The sequence below is a fragment of the Phalaenopsis equestris genome, unplaced genomic scaffold (genome assembly GCF_001263595.1).
Source record: "Phalaenopsis equestris unplaced genomic scaffold, ASM126359v1 Scaffold000938, whole genome shotgun sequence".
In the NCBI taxonomy this organism is placed as follows: Eukaryota; Viridiplantae; Streptophyta; class Magnoliopsida; order Asparagales; family Orchidaceae; genus Phalaenopsis; species Phalaenopsis equestris.
The window spans coordinates 129,422-143,871 of record NW_018165377.1 but is presented as its reverse complement, the minus strand read 5'-3'; the positions used below and the strand labels follow the sequence as shown (position 1 = coordinate 143,871).

The window sequence follows — 14,450 nt, the reverse complement described above, 5'->3', positions numbered from 1 at the left end:
GCGAACGAGCCGAACATGAGTTGTTCGCGAACAACGAGCCGTTTTGACAGCCTTAGCACCAATGTCTTTTGTTGCAATAACCTTTTAGGGAGAAGCCGACTATGGAGTTTATGAGAACAGCGAGCTAATTATGGGGCGTGCCAGACTTATGGAAGAAGAAAAATTAATATGGGTAGAGGAAGAGAAAGTCACCTCAGCGTCATGGGGTAATGAACTTTGTTTAAGGGAATTGGGGAGGAGACTCGAGCATAAGGAAAATGAAAATTATGATCTTTAAAGGAGAGGATGTCTATAAATGGATTTATCCCGTGGAGAGATATTTTATCGTTGATGGGTTGACAGAGGAAGAGAAATTGATGGTGGCGCCCTGTGCTTGGAAGGGAATGCTCTAGCGTGGTATAAACGGAGAGAATAAAATTAACTAATTAGGGAAGAATTAAAGGTTCGATTGTTGGAACATTTCAAAACCCCTCGGATAGGGGAATTACACGAGGCATTGGTCCAGGAGGGTCTGTCAAGAATTTTTAGGCTTTTATTGGAGCTCTCTCTCTAATTTCCGGAGCACTGTCTTGGGTTCTCATGAGAGATCTTCTCTATTTCCTCTCTCTTAGAAAGAAGATTTGAATCTCTTTTCCTGATCGGTTTTGGTTCTTCATTTCGATTTTTTTAGGGGCTTAGCCCCCCTGTGTTTTTCTTTTATTTTTTTTTTTCTTTTTATTTTGATGGATCAGGGTGCTTTTCCCCCTCTTTCTTCTTCTTCCTCCCCTTCTCGACCTTTTCTAGGTCATGGATCTTCTTTAAAGTTAAAAAGTCTTATTTCCTCTCATATTTCTACCATTAACATCAATCTTTATTATATTCCATGTCATGATGAAATAATCTCCTTCTCAGATCTTGAGGTTGAGGAAGGTTCAAAGAAGTGGAGCCTCACTCTGGTTGGCCATGCACTTGGTAAGAGAGCATTTTATAATTATTTGTTGCAAGCTATATGTAAGTTATGGAAACTTAAAGGTTCAGTTGATTTAATTTCTCTTACCGAAGGGTTTTCTCTCTTTCAATTTGTTTGTTTAGAAGATTATGACATGGTTCTAGCGGGTGGTCCATGTTTCATTGGGGAAATTTTTTTTCTCTTTAAGAAATGGACTCCTGAATTCAAGCCAATTCGTGAAGGTTTAAAAAAAATCCTATTTGGTTAAAACTCCTTAATCTCAATTTATTTTGCTAGACAGAATTTGGTATTTCCAAAATTGTAAGTCGTACAAGAATACCTTCAGCGTGGATCCTTTAACAACAGAAAAATACTAGATTAACCTATGCTAGAGCGAATATAAAAGTTAATATTGGCACTTTTTTTCCTAATAATATATCATAATTATGAAAGATTGAGAAATTGTTCATATTTGAATGGAAGTTTTCACCATGCAAAACTTAATCTACTTTTTCTCATAATTTGTTGAATCGTCATAAATTTGGTACTCAACCAGTTAGAAGACCTATTCCTGCCTTTTGGGGAAGAAATTTAATAGAATTTTCATTTCTGCTGGAACACAAATGGCTAGAAGTAAGTATGCTATAATTGATAGATCTACTCATAATTTGAATAGGAATCAAAATCCAACTCGGGAGAATCTGGATTTGGCAAGAATCTATGGATGAAGTTGGTTTTACTGAAAATGATTACAATGTTCTTAATAATGAAAGTTTCATTGATGCTTTTGATTTAAACATACCCTTGATGATGGTTTGATTAATTCTGGAATTCTGGAGAGTTCTAATTTGGCTCTTGTTTTACATACTCCAAGTAAAATGGTTGTTTCTTCTGATATCATTAATAATGATCGGTTATTAGCAGTGAATCATAATGTCAATAATGCTTTTAACTAAAAGTAATCCTAAATGCTCTTGGGGTTGATTGTCAAGTACGGGTGTCGGTCGACTTTTTTTTATTTTGAAAAAAATTTAAAATTTAATTTAATATAAAAGGTATATAATTTTTTTTTTAAATAACCTGTTTTATTTCTTTTAGAAAATGGGACTGAATGGATTTCATTAGTCCAATAATTTGTATAATCGTGTCTGATACCGCAAATAATACACATTTCTGAAAGATGAATGTATATCTCGGCAATAGATTCAATCCTACAAACTAAGAGATTTGTGACATCTGTTTGGTCTGCGAACCTTTTATATGTGACAGACAAGTTCCCCTACCTAATATAAAGATTAGTAGGGTTTAGTTTACCTGGGTTCGAAGTTTCCGACAGAGGCAAGTCCCTATAGTTAATTTCATCTCAATTGACTGAGATCACTTGAGAAAACTCTCGATAATAATTAGAAGCATTAGTCTTCAGAAATTCAAGGTTTAAGTTTTCACGATAGGACATGGAAAATCAAGTGGGAGTGGCTCAAGTAGAAACAGTTATTTTCAAGAGTCGAAGGAAGGAAACGGTAGGGGACGTTATGGATTTTGAGGAGAACTCTCAGTGACTTCCCAAACTATCCTAATGCGTGGCTGTGTTTTGGAGACGATGTTATTCACTTGTTCAATTCTGTTAATTTTATTATTTGGGACTTACATTTGCATAATATTCGATTATGCAAATAGCCCGCGAAGACAAGAGAGTTTACGTCGTACCGAACGGCAACCTCGGAATCCTAAAAAAAGTGAGGATTTACGTCGCGTTGGGCGAGCTACCTCGAAGTCATATTGGTTGTTATTTAGCCTAAGGAGAGAGATTATTGAAGAAGACTCGTTTGCTCTCTCGAAGATATCCTTCTGCATGTCTTCGTCGTGTTGCCCACGGCGTATGCTCCAAGCTCCTTATTGAAGTAGAAATCTTAAGGTCTAAGGCTTAAAAGTTTTGACTAGATATGTTTCAATATTTAGGGTTTGTTGTTGTTGTTGTTGTTTTGATTTTGCTTGTAAAGTAAATAAGTGTAGGTAAGGAAATACTGTGAAGTAAATAAAGGAACTATAGTGCATAAAATAAACTGCGTGCCTGGGGGACTTCTGCTACCGCTGCATGGTTAGTCCATAAAGCATAATATAATTTGCAGATAATTTAAATAAATTGCAGACAAGAAAGAAAACAGGAATTCTAGTATAAAAAATAGCAAAACGAGTCGTAACACGAACAGGCAAAAGCAAAACCAGTGGTCACATATGGAAGACCGAGACTAGGTATAAGACATCGGTGAAGTTAGGGGTTCAGAGTTGGACTGTGTGTTTCCTGACCTAGAAACAAGAGCTACTAACCCGATAATCTACGGAGAACAGTCCTTAACTCGATCCAAATAACTAACCATGGACTTTTCTAAGTTTTCAAAAAAAAATTTCTTTGATTTTCATGCAAAAACTGTTGTTTAAGTTTTTTATGCAGAGTTCTTTTTAACATGCAAAAGAGATTTTGTTTTATTTTTGTAAATATTTTGTAAAGTAGTGTAGTTCAAAAGCTAGTCGCTCTAATCGAGCTAGCACTACTGGCGACCTAAAAGCGTCGAGGGCAACAATCTCACCAAGAGTCGACGAATAGTATCATGTCCTTGAGATAGGAGATATTATTCTAATAATCTTACTTCATATTCCTCGTTTAAGCACACATAAGCAATGTCGTTGTCGCTCTTGTCACCTAAACTTTAGACTTATTCTAGTCTGGTGATCTATATGTGGCATTAACAAATATCTCTAATTACCGGAAGGAATTGGGTGTAATGGTCAAGCTCAAATCTCGGTGCATTGGGTTTCACTGTAAATTAAGTCATTTAAGAAATTTCACTGTTTGATTTAATTAAGAAAGTCATGAACCGCATTCTGGTGTATCCTCATATTTAGTGTTTTAATCAATTTGTGAATTAAGGTCAAGTGTTTAGTTTCATCATTCATTCAAAAATTAGGGAGATGAACTAACACCTAGAGTGTGCTCATAAAATCTAGAAAACCTACACTTTAACCTGTGCTTGAAGTGATTTAAGGTGTTTTACCCTCAATTAAGTTTTTTTCAAACTAATCTTCAAATATCTTTAAGTGTTTTCCAAATAATTAAATAAAAAATTCTCATTTTGATTTAACCATTTAACAAAAGAAAGAAGACCCACCCACTTCCAAAACTAACATAGTCAAGAAGGGAAACAGCAAGTGAATCGACCTAAAAGCATTTAAATTCTTTCAACAACTGTAATTAAACCGACAACCGAGAAAAGTGTTTAAATCTTTTCTGAAATAGTGTTTTGATTGACCCAAAAGTTCTCTAATTCAGAATACAAAAGATAAAGCCCAAAAGCCACAAAATAGACTCAAAAGGTGCGGCCCAAAAGCCAACAAACAGACCAAAAAAGTACAGCCCACAAGCTGTCAAACTGGCCCAAAAAATGCAGCCCACAACAGCAATTTCAAATGTCCCAAATAGCAATTTCAAATCTCCAAAACAGTGAAAAAGAAGAGCCAAAACAGTTCCAAAATCGCGTTCAAAACAGCCATAAAACGATGCCTTTGTGCATGTAAATTCCCCTAACTTTTGAATATTTAGAACTTTTTTCTTTTTATTCTTTTCTGCAGTGGTGATATTCAAGTATAACAAAAAAATGACCAATAGAACTGAAGAGGATAAATATGTGAACTCTAGCAAATTGATAATGGAAACCAGTAAGGCCAACCCACATCAGAGAAGACTCTTCACATCAGCTTTACCATCATAGGTTAAATGCATTAATGCTCATATTCAGGTGTCAAACAAAAGTTGAAGTATGAATTCATCAAAAATAACATGTTCACAGATATTGCATCATCCTAAACAGTCAAATGAACAAAAATGAAATGATAGGAGCTATGAAGTATGAGAAGAAATATTTGCACGCAAACCACACAATTGTAAAAAAAAGAACAGTTGCCTAAGCAGAACAGTTCATAACTTGACATTATCTAAACAATATGACATAATCAAATTGAAATAGACTTCATCCAATACAACGCATAGTCAATTTTGGGTAATAATAACAAACAATTTAAGGTGTGGAGGCATAATTTATTTTAACCATACAATTTGTTTTCAGCCACTAACAAAAAAAGGAGTATTATCTAAGCCAAGCAAATTGTTCAGGTATTAAAAACAGAAAAAGACATCAAAAAAATACCAACAGATTTCAAGATTTGTTGGAAACAAATGCTTAGATGCATGGTTTGTGGTTGCCTCCAGGGAAAATATGCGTCAGCAAAAATCGAAAATCTTCCAAGGGATGTCGATGAGGGGAGGAGTATTCAGCTAGGGCACTAAAGAGGAGGAGGCGAGCCTAAAGGGAGGCAGAGGGCGAGTGGCTAGGACTGTGATCGGGCTTTCAGTGCTAGAGGGGAGTCATAATGAGCAAAGGGTGTCGAGCAGAAGAGGTGAAGCAGGCGAGTATTGCGGTTGAGACGAATAAGGAGGAAGAAGCGAGGGAGAGCTTTCGGTGGCGAGGCAGGCGAGCGCGGAAGAGGGGAGGCAAATGAAGAGGAGCTCGCGGGAGGGGACGACCAAGCCTGCGAGGGGGGCGCGATCGTGCGTCTCGGTGCAGAGAGGAGGAGGCGAATCAGAGGTCTTCCATGTCAAGAGAGATAGGCGAGCGAGCAGAGGTTTTGGTGCTGAGCGGGAGAGGTGAGCCAAAGAAGAGATGAGGTTGTTCGGTGAAGAAGGAGAGGCGAGGCAGGCGAGAGTTGCAGTTGAGGGAGTTTTGGTGTAGAGGGGAGTCGAGCGAGGGCTTCGGTGCAGGGAGGAGTCGAACGAGGGAGTTTCAGTGCAGAAGGGAGGAGTCGAGCGAGGGGTTTGATGCAGAGAGGAGGCGAGCAGGTGAGTCTCGAGCAGAAGAGGTGAAGATGAAAAGAGACAAGGGAGAAGAAGAGGGGGGCGAATGCCAGGAGGTGAAACCCGTCGAATTGTATAGTCGTAATATTCAAAGTGGACGTTATGCGAGATTAGGCAGAGAATTAAATGGATTCCATTCATGCAGTCTGGCTCAATTGGAAAATCTTAACTCCTAATTACATTCAATTAAGATGAGATTAAATGACTCATTTGAAATTTAAAAATTTTAAATTTGAAACTATTTAGCTCATGCTCAACTCATGTCCAGTTCGAATTGAACTTAGGCTGAGCCTGAACCCGCACTCTCTAATTAAAAATTCGTGTGCATTGATTTTTGTGTCGTCTGCCCGCACACGGAACCATAGCAATATAGGCGTCATTCCTAGCTAAAGTTGACGTCTCGAATGCGCTCAAGCGGTCTGTTTCGTCATCTGTGGGTCGTCCGGACAAGTTTGTTGATGATCGGGTTGAAAATGCGTCGATTTTAATTTTTCTTCGAATTTTAGGTTCGTGACGGACCACTTCGAAAAATTGATTTTAGTTTAAATGTCGGTGCAACGTTTGTAAGTCGGTGACGTGAATTGCTAGGTTTACGCGCGTGGTGTATGTAAATATATATGTGTGAAAGTCGATATGGGTATTCCTAAGGCCTCCTGATCCTATGGGAACTCATTTTCGGGTTCTCCACATGCTGGTCCTTAGCCCTTGCAACTAGAAGTTGAGTGTTTGGGACCACTCATGCGAGGTTTTCCCAAAAATGGGTCAAGAAGTGGTTCCCAGTCTTACGTAAGGTGGGTTCCAATATTAGTCCTCTAGGATGGTCAACAGGGAATCCTAAGGCTAGATCACAGGCTCTAAGGAGAAAAAAAACTAAGACCTCACTGAAAATGAAGTCAACAACGGGATGAAGACTTTAATTTTTACCTCACAAAGGATTTTCCTCAACCATTGTTTAATGATTTCAAATTCAAGTTGAACATGATTGATATCTATGTTTCAACTTGAGGAAAAGTGTTAGAAGTTATGAGGATTGAATTTATTTCCTTGGATTTTCTTTTCCTATTTTATGATGTTTCCTTTAATTCCAAGTAATTATTAGAAATTAATTGATTGGAGATATAAGTGTTATATTTTTCCTTTCATTTTTTTTTTCTTGTCTTTCCTATTCTAGGATTCATGTAAGGCGTATTTGTACCCTCTTTTCAGATCAACAAAATAGTTCCACTGAATTCTCGAATCAGCATAAATTACTTTATTTATATAGGTTTAATTGTTAGAATAGTTGATTTACTATACCAAAAAATTAAGCAAGTTGGTATGGCTTGGTTTCATGGATGCAGGTTTAGTTTGGTGGAGGTTAACCTGATTAGATTGGCTTAGTTTACTAAATCAAACAAAGATGCAGGAGGCATGATCAAAGATGATTGTGTTTAAAAGAAACTAATTGAATAACTAGGCTTTTTTAATAGAATAGAAGGGAGCTCGATTACAGTAAATTGTAAGGGGGATGCTAGAACTACATGCACGGGAAGAGGCGGGGGAGGGGTTTATCACGCATTCTACAATAAATTGATAGTTAATTTATGCTAAGAAAGATTATAATTTATGATACAATTAGGATAAAGTTAAAATGCAAATAGAAGTTTGGAGATTTGCAATGTATTTGTCACGATTCAAAATTCAAATCAGGGATGGTGAAGATTTTTTTGAGATTTGTCTAGATAGTGACTGATATTTTAGGATTTTGGAGTTTGTTAGAATTTAGGAACATTAAGAGAGATTTGAATTAGGGATGGAAACAACAAGTAATGAAGTTGTTTCTAGACCGTCGCATGTATGAAAAAAAAATGGGGGTAGAAAGAGGTTCTATCAAGAAAAAAAGGAGAAGCGGAGATAAAGGCGGCGAATAATATAAAAGAAATAGAATAAAAACAAGGATAAAATAACTCATGCAATAAAATTCCTTAAACATTAAAAATTGAATAAATTAAATACTACCGCTACTTTAATACCACTGATTAAAGAATTTTTTGTTCAAATATCATCTAACATAGGAATAGATGGTATACTATATGTTACTTCAATACCCCTAATTAAAAAACTTTTGTTCAAATATCATCTAACATAGGGATAAGGTGGGGAATAAAAAAAAAGGGAAAAAAGTATGAATGTTCTGCCACGCAACTCTCTGAATCTCTTAAAGGTTGACATCATCATGTGTGCTATGATCTTAACCCTCATTAGCACAAATAATGGGTTGATGTGATCCATTCTCTCCCCATTCAAAAGGTACATTGTACTTTATTGCTTAAGCTTCTCAAGAAATCGACCAAATCGCTAAAATGCATCAATCGAAGTTACTTCCCACATGGCTATTAAAACCAACATGGCAGAAGTTATTATCATACTCATAATTTCAACCGACAAACTTGAAATTCCTAAGTGTCCCAAGCTCAACCTATAAATAGGACTCAACTGATTGGCTTCTTCTATCATTTTCACTCTGGCGGGTGGGGGCGGTGAGCATATAGACTCCACTAACCTGGGTATATTTAACTTCCATCCTCAAAGGAGAAAATGGTAGCAATTGAGGGGGCTGAAACCCTCAGAACAGCTCTAACATTTATTCAATGCTTGAGCATAGGAGAAGTTTCAAGCACTCGGCAATTCAAGTTGTTTTCTCAATTGGCAATTCTCAAAAAATAAACCACAAATAATAGAACTGAAATAAATAGTAAAAATGAATATGGGGAAAAAAAACATACCAGAGGAACCAATATATGGACGATTTTGATTGAAAGGAGTTTGAAGTTGCAATCTCGTCTTCACAAGCCAAATAGGATTTGTAAGCACGCATACCTGTCGAGTTCATAAAATGATACTTTATTTTCTATTAGAATAGCACTATGAAGTTAACTCTAGGCTCCAAAAGTGCTCCTTCACCTTTATCTAGAAAAAAGTGCTTTCAAGAGTGAATAATGTTGTGGAAAAATACTATCCAAAAATTTCCTCCTCATGGAGAACTTTATATAGCAGCTATATTTGATTTAATTTTTGTGAGTGACATTATGTATTGTGATTTGAATGGTCATTCTAATGCTAAGAAGAGATGAAGGGGAAGGGGGGCCACTAAACCACATTCTTAGTCCTTTAAAGCTTGTAGTGATTCAGTTGAACAGTCTCACATTATTTGTAATTTTAGATATTTTCCGTTTTTCATGACATCTTTTTGAGGTTTTGTAGAAAACTTTACAGTTTAATGAAAACAAAATATGTAAAATAGCATAAATATTTTGACATTTTTACTATCTCATGGTCGGTCATATGTTGACACCTTGAACAAGTCTTAGGCAGAACTGAAGAGAACTGTCAGCTTAGATGTGACATCAATAATACAATTTTAAGATATAATGCTTCAAGATTTCAACTTTTTCCTAAAGGTTTGAGGTCAAAGCAAAAAAGAGCACACTTTTTTTAGGGGAAAAAAAAAGTAATACAGAATAAAATATATAAATCAGTGACGGGGAAGATTGTGAATAGAATTACTATGAGGAAAAAAACTTGATAGCAAGAAATCAAAAGGGCTGCTAGAATATCTTAAAAAGTAAAAGTTCTAAGCCCATAACTATTAGCATAGGACGAAACGCATCACAACTAGCAGAAAAGATCAATGTGTGTTCCGTCAAATTTGGAAAAATTGAAACAACGCTAAAAATATTTTTGCATGAATCAAAGTGGCAGCCTCAATTCTGACCAGAGCACCTGCTTCTGCGGCTGCAACAAGATGATGACCAGGGCCAAGCTGCTGATCAGAACCTTTGAGGTACCTGTACTTTGCTCTGCTATAACTACAGAAAGGAATGTAAGAGTTTTTCTTAGATTATTAGAACAATGGAATAAGGAAATAAAAATTTGATTGATATCAGCAATTTAAGGATGAGCGTAGCAGATAAGGATAGCATACAACGTCATTGAGTAGGCATATTTCAATGGGGACCATGCTTAAATAAAACAAAAGGAAGATTTACATACATACCACTCAATTCTTATATAGTTACATATCTGATACCTATAATTCAATTTTTACATCTATGCTACCTTACCTATGCATAAAAAGGTGTATTTCATTTCTTAAAAGTTAAAGCTGTGGTATTTTACGAAAGACTTGGGTGGTATAAATGAAAAGTACAAAATGTAGTTGTTAGATAAGTAAGTTCATAACAATTGGGTTGTATGTATGTAAATGCCCAAAAAAAAAACCATCACAAGGTAAAATGATGAGCTTCTATGTTAAACATCATTTTCAGTATAGAAATCATAAAACTTAACAAACAAAAAATAAAAAACAAAAGAAAGCATGGCAAAATTTTCAAATTGAAATGCAGATATCATGAGTTATGAATGCATGATTAGGTATTCGATTTATAATGCACAAACATTGTGAAGCAGAACATTGCTAGCATGGAATATTGCCGTTGCCTCTAAAAGGGCAAACTGTTCTGATGAATGATCAAGCGGTTGCAAAATATGACAATTATAAAACTGTGGAAAACATTAAAAAGAAATTTACATACCTAGCACAGAATTCTTATATATTTATATATCTCACATCTAAGATTGCATATTTACGCTCATAGCCCTTCAGTGCTTTAAATCTATATATGAAAAGATTTATTTCATTTTTAAAAAGTGATAATAATGCTATTTTTAATGTGATATTAATGATTTGAGTGTTGTGTATAAATATGAAAGTTTACGTGTGAGATATGTAAATATATACAAAGATATACGAATTGCGTGTTATGAATGTAAATGCCCCAAAATTATAATATTGATGATGAAGAAATATGAATAACGGTAAAGGTGAGGAGAAAACTACAGGAATTGTATTAACAGTCTTTTCTTTATGCTTTATGTGTTAATAAGATATGACAGTTATACATTTTAACTAGGAAAAAGATGGGTTAATTTTCCACTAGTAAAATAATGAGATTTAGCAGGTGAAAAGGAAAAAGACCTCAATCTGAAATAAATAGCCATAAGGAATAGTATTCCAACGAAAATCAATAACTCACTCTTCTAACTCGAGGCGACCATTAAAAAGTTGGAAAATTTACATACGGACCACACAATTCTTACGTATTTACATATCTTACACCTAAATTTCATATATACACTCATAGCACTATGATGCTTTAAACCTATGCATGAAAAAGGTGTATTTCACTTTAAAAAAAAAGGTAATAGTGTTATTTTTTATTTGATATTAAAAGATTTGAGTGCTATGCGTGTAAATAAGAAAGTTGTGGTGTGAGATAATGTAAATATATAAGAATTGAGTGTTGTGGACTAAATGACCATAAAAAGTTTGACAAAGCCCAAACCTAACATCTAAAGCGCAAACCTATCTAGCGTGATCGCTCTTTCAACCTTTCTCACATCTCCCATAAGTGCAAAGCTGATGCAAGTAAGAGTGTACATCTCTTGGATAAAATTAAAAGATTGAGCCGAGCCAATCTTTTGATTTGTTTTTTAAAGTATTGGTTAGGTTATTAATTGCAATTTTTTTTAAATATTTTATTTTTTGCTTTTAGTATAGTTTTTAGTTTTGCAAAATCAATCAAGCCAAAATATTAAATTAAACTATTTTTTTTCAAATAATAAATAAATAAATCCCATCCACTATAAATAAAGAAGTGATGGAAAGATCAACTTGAATACTCATTATTCCATATACCAAAATTATAAATTTCAGCAAATATTACTTGATATTCTTCTCAATACAAACTATTCAAGCCAAAGATAATTTGGTTTATTCTTAAAATTAATTACATTTTATCAAAATGGAATCGAACTAGCAAGACTGAATTGGAGATAGTTTAATTTGTTTAATTTTTTTTATATTTACGGTCGAACCCAATTGATTTATCTAATTTGTAAGCCAAAGCAGCTGAACCAACCAAATGCGAAACCATACGTGTGGGATTAACTTCAATGACTCGGAATAAAATATAAGCTTCCTTTCATAAACAATGCCAATCCATAAGCAATAAAAAAAGATTCAAACTAAAATTAATTAAAAATAAAAGGCTAATAGATAGATTATCAAGCCTTGAAATTTTCAAAAAAAAAAATTTAAGAAGGGCTTACAAGAAGAAGTAAAGTCCCCATGAAACCGTTGACCCGAATACTGCAGGATAGAAACCTGCATAAAGCCCTCTCAGTCCCTGTAAGGAAAATCACTAAGCAAGCTGACAATTTGATAAAATTAAACAATCCTAAAATTCTGAAAGTCTGAAAAGTACCCAATGACTAAACCATAAAAAGGCTATAAAAAAGGAACATGCAAAGACTGGGATATGAATAATAGATGTTCACAATTTCATGTTTCAACCAATCAAATTCACCATATAATAAAAAAAAAAAGAAAAAAAATTAAAACAAAAACCAAAGAGGCCATGCTTTTGAAATATAATCACAGAGAAGCCAAATTGTCATACAATTAGAGAACTCAACAGATGAAATGTAATACAGTTAACCAATGGCATACATGCTAGAGTTCTTCGCTAGGCAAGAAAATGCAAGGGACATTTACATACATACCACCCAATTTCTACATAATTACATGTATAACCCCTAAATTTTTCTTTTAACAATGGTGCCATCCAAAATTTTCATGTCATATCAAAAATGCCACCATTTTAACCTTTAAAAAGTAAAATACTTCTTTTCGTGCATAAATGGTGAAACCATGGCAAAGGAATAAATTTCTGCATTCCAAAATGGATTCAATGAATTTCATGTTTCCAACAATTTTCACTCTAATCCAGTTAAGGTTAAAGAAAAGATAATTGCATTTTTCTTTTCTTTTCTTTTTTTTTTTGTTTGAAACCATTCAGATTGTATCTCCCCTGATCAAAAGCAATTCATTGCCTGTCTTTTTCATTCACTGAGTAAAAGGAAAAGAATCCCAGAAGTAGAATAGAACTAAGAAAAAGGGGATATTTGCATATATAACACTCAATTCTTATGTATTAACATATTTAGCACTTGAACTCCAACTTTTACATACATGTCCCCTCATCAATGCACTAAAAGGTGTGTATTATTTTTTAAAAGTTAAAAAAGTGATATTTTTTATGAGATATAAAAAGGATTTTAATGGTATAAATTTAAAAGGCAAAGTTTCAGGTGTTAGCTATGTAAATACATAGGAATTAGGAGGTGTTTATGCAAATGTCCTACATGCTAGCACTCAAATCTAATGTATTTACATAGTTAACACCTCTATTTCATTGTTTACATATATGCCACCTTATCTATGCATGAAAAAAAAGGCAGACTGACCTCCATCCGCGCCATACTGTAAATGGCGTGCGCAGTGTTCTTGTAAAGTGGAAGACAAGATCCCCCGCGACCATCGCTCACTGCAAATAGAATAACTTCTGGTCATGAAATAGAAGATCGTATAGAGTATATTTGATTTGAACGAATTGGGATCAAAATAAATGCATTCTACTTCACAAAAATTTCAATTATTAATTATTTGAATTTTCTAAGAATGTAAACGAACGCATGTTTTCATTGGCAATTCCCCATCAAATCCTAGTCAAAAAAAGTTTAAGAAAAAAATTTTGCTAGGTCATTTCGATCCTTACAATAAACAAAAACTAAAATTTCGATCGACGATAAGATAAGGAAATAGCTGATTAGCTTGTCGGCCAACCGATTGAGGGAAAAAAAGTATCAATCCAATTCATTAAACATAATTATCTCTTTTAATTTGTAACTCGTTCAATCCAAACAGAACCAGACGAAGTAGTGGAAGGACGAGAAGAATAAACCTTGAAATCTCGTACGGACGACGTCGAGAGGATGAAGGGCGGCGACGGTGGAGAATCCGGCGATGGCTCCGGCGGCTGCGTTCTCCCAGTTCCACTTCTCCGCGTCTGACATGGACTCGAGAAATCTGAAGCGGAGTAGCGGTGGAAAATTTAACTCACCCGTAAGTGCGGAAGCAAATTCAAAAAATGTCACTTTTTTTAATTTTTATCGTTATTTTCTTTTAAAGAATATATTTTTATCTTTAACAGAAGAGAAAGTAATGCACAGAACGCAGAGTCTGACTCCGACCAGGTGAATCCAAAAAGAGGCAAATGCAACAAATATGTAGATGGAGACTTTTGACTTTTGGGGTTCATTCGACGTTCCATATTTAGAGATCTACATCAAGCTCTTTAGGGTTTGTTCTATGATTTCTCGTTCGGTATTTTTTACTCCCCAAGATTTTTTCTTTTGTACCAAGATTAAGCTTCAAGGTTTTGTCCATTTTCATAGCATAGCTTCTTTATTGTTGCTTGCTTACATTTCATTTTTTTATGGCTCCACATGTTTGTTTATCTTCCAGCTTATTAATGAAGAAGAGATTGAGAATATTATAAGAATCAAATTATAACACACGATAGTTGCGTGTGATTCAATAATTGTCAGTTTGGTAAGTAAATTTGATGATATGCTTGTAAATGTGAGACAATCGTTGTTTTTTTTCCTTTTTTAATGATTTTTTTGTTTCCTAACTGAATATCTTTTTTTGGTGCATACTCATAAAATACAACC

The 14,450-nt window shown here is 34.7% G+C and overlaps 1 protein-coding gene across 2 annotated transcripts in view; it reads right to left on the bottom strand.

Moving 5' to 3' along the window:
- LOC110032403 (folate transporter 1, chloroplastic) overlaps positions 1-13,838 on the bottom strand; it is a 59,290-nt gene extending 45,452 nt beyond the window's left edge. Inside the window, exons 1-5 of one of the 2 annotated variants that reach the window (XM_020736032.1) lie at positions 13,679-13,838; positions 13,182-13,261; positions 11,985-12,061; positions 9,589-9,682; positions 8,600-8,693 (exon numbers count right to left, since the gene is read on the bottom strand). In XM_020736032.1, the coding sequence (XP_020591691.1) occupies positions 8,600-8,693; positions 9,589-9,682; positions 11,985-12,061; positions 13,182-13,261; positions 13,679-13,790 (457 nt within the window). In that variant the 5' untranslated portion in view covers positions 13,791-13,838. The remainder of the gene's footprint in view (positions 1-8,599; positions 8,694-9,588; positions 9,683-11,984; positions 12,062-13,181; positions 13,262-13,678) is intronic. The other variant, XM_020736033.1, reaches the window with a different exon arrangement.
- Between the last annotated feature and the right edge of the window lie 612 nt (positions 13,839-14,450).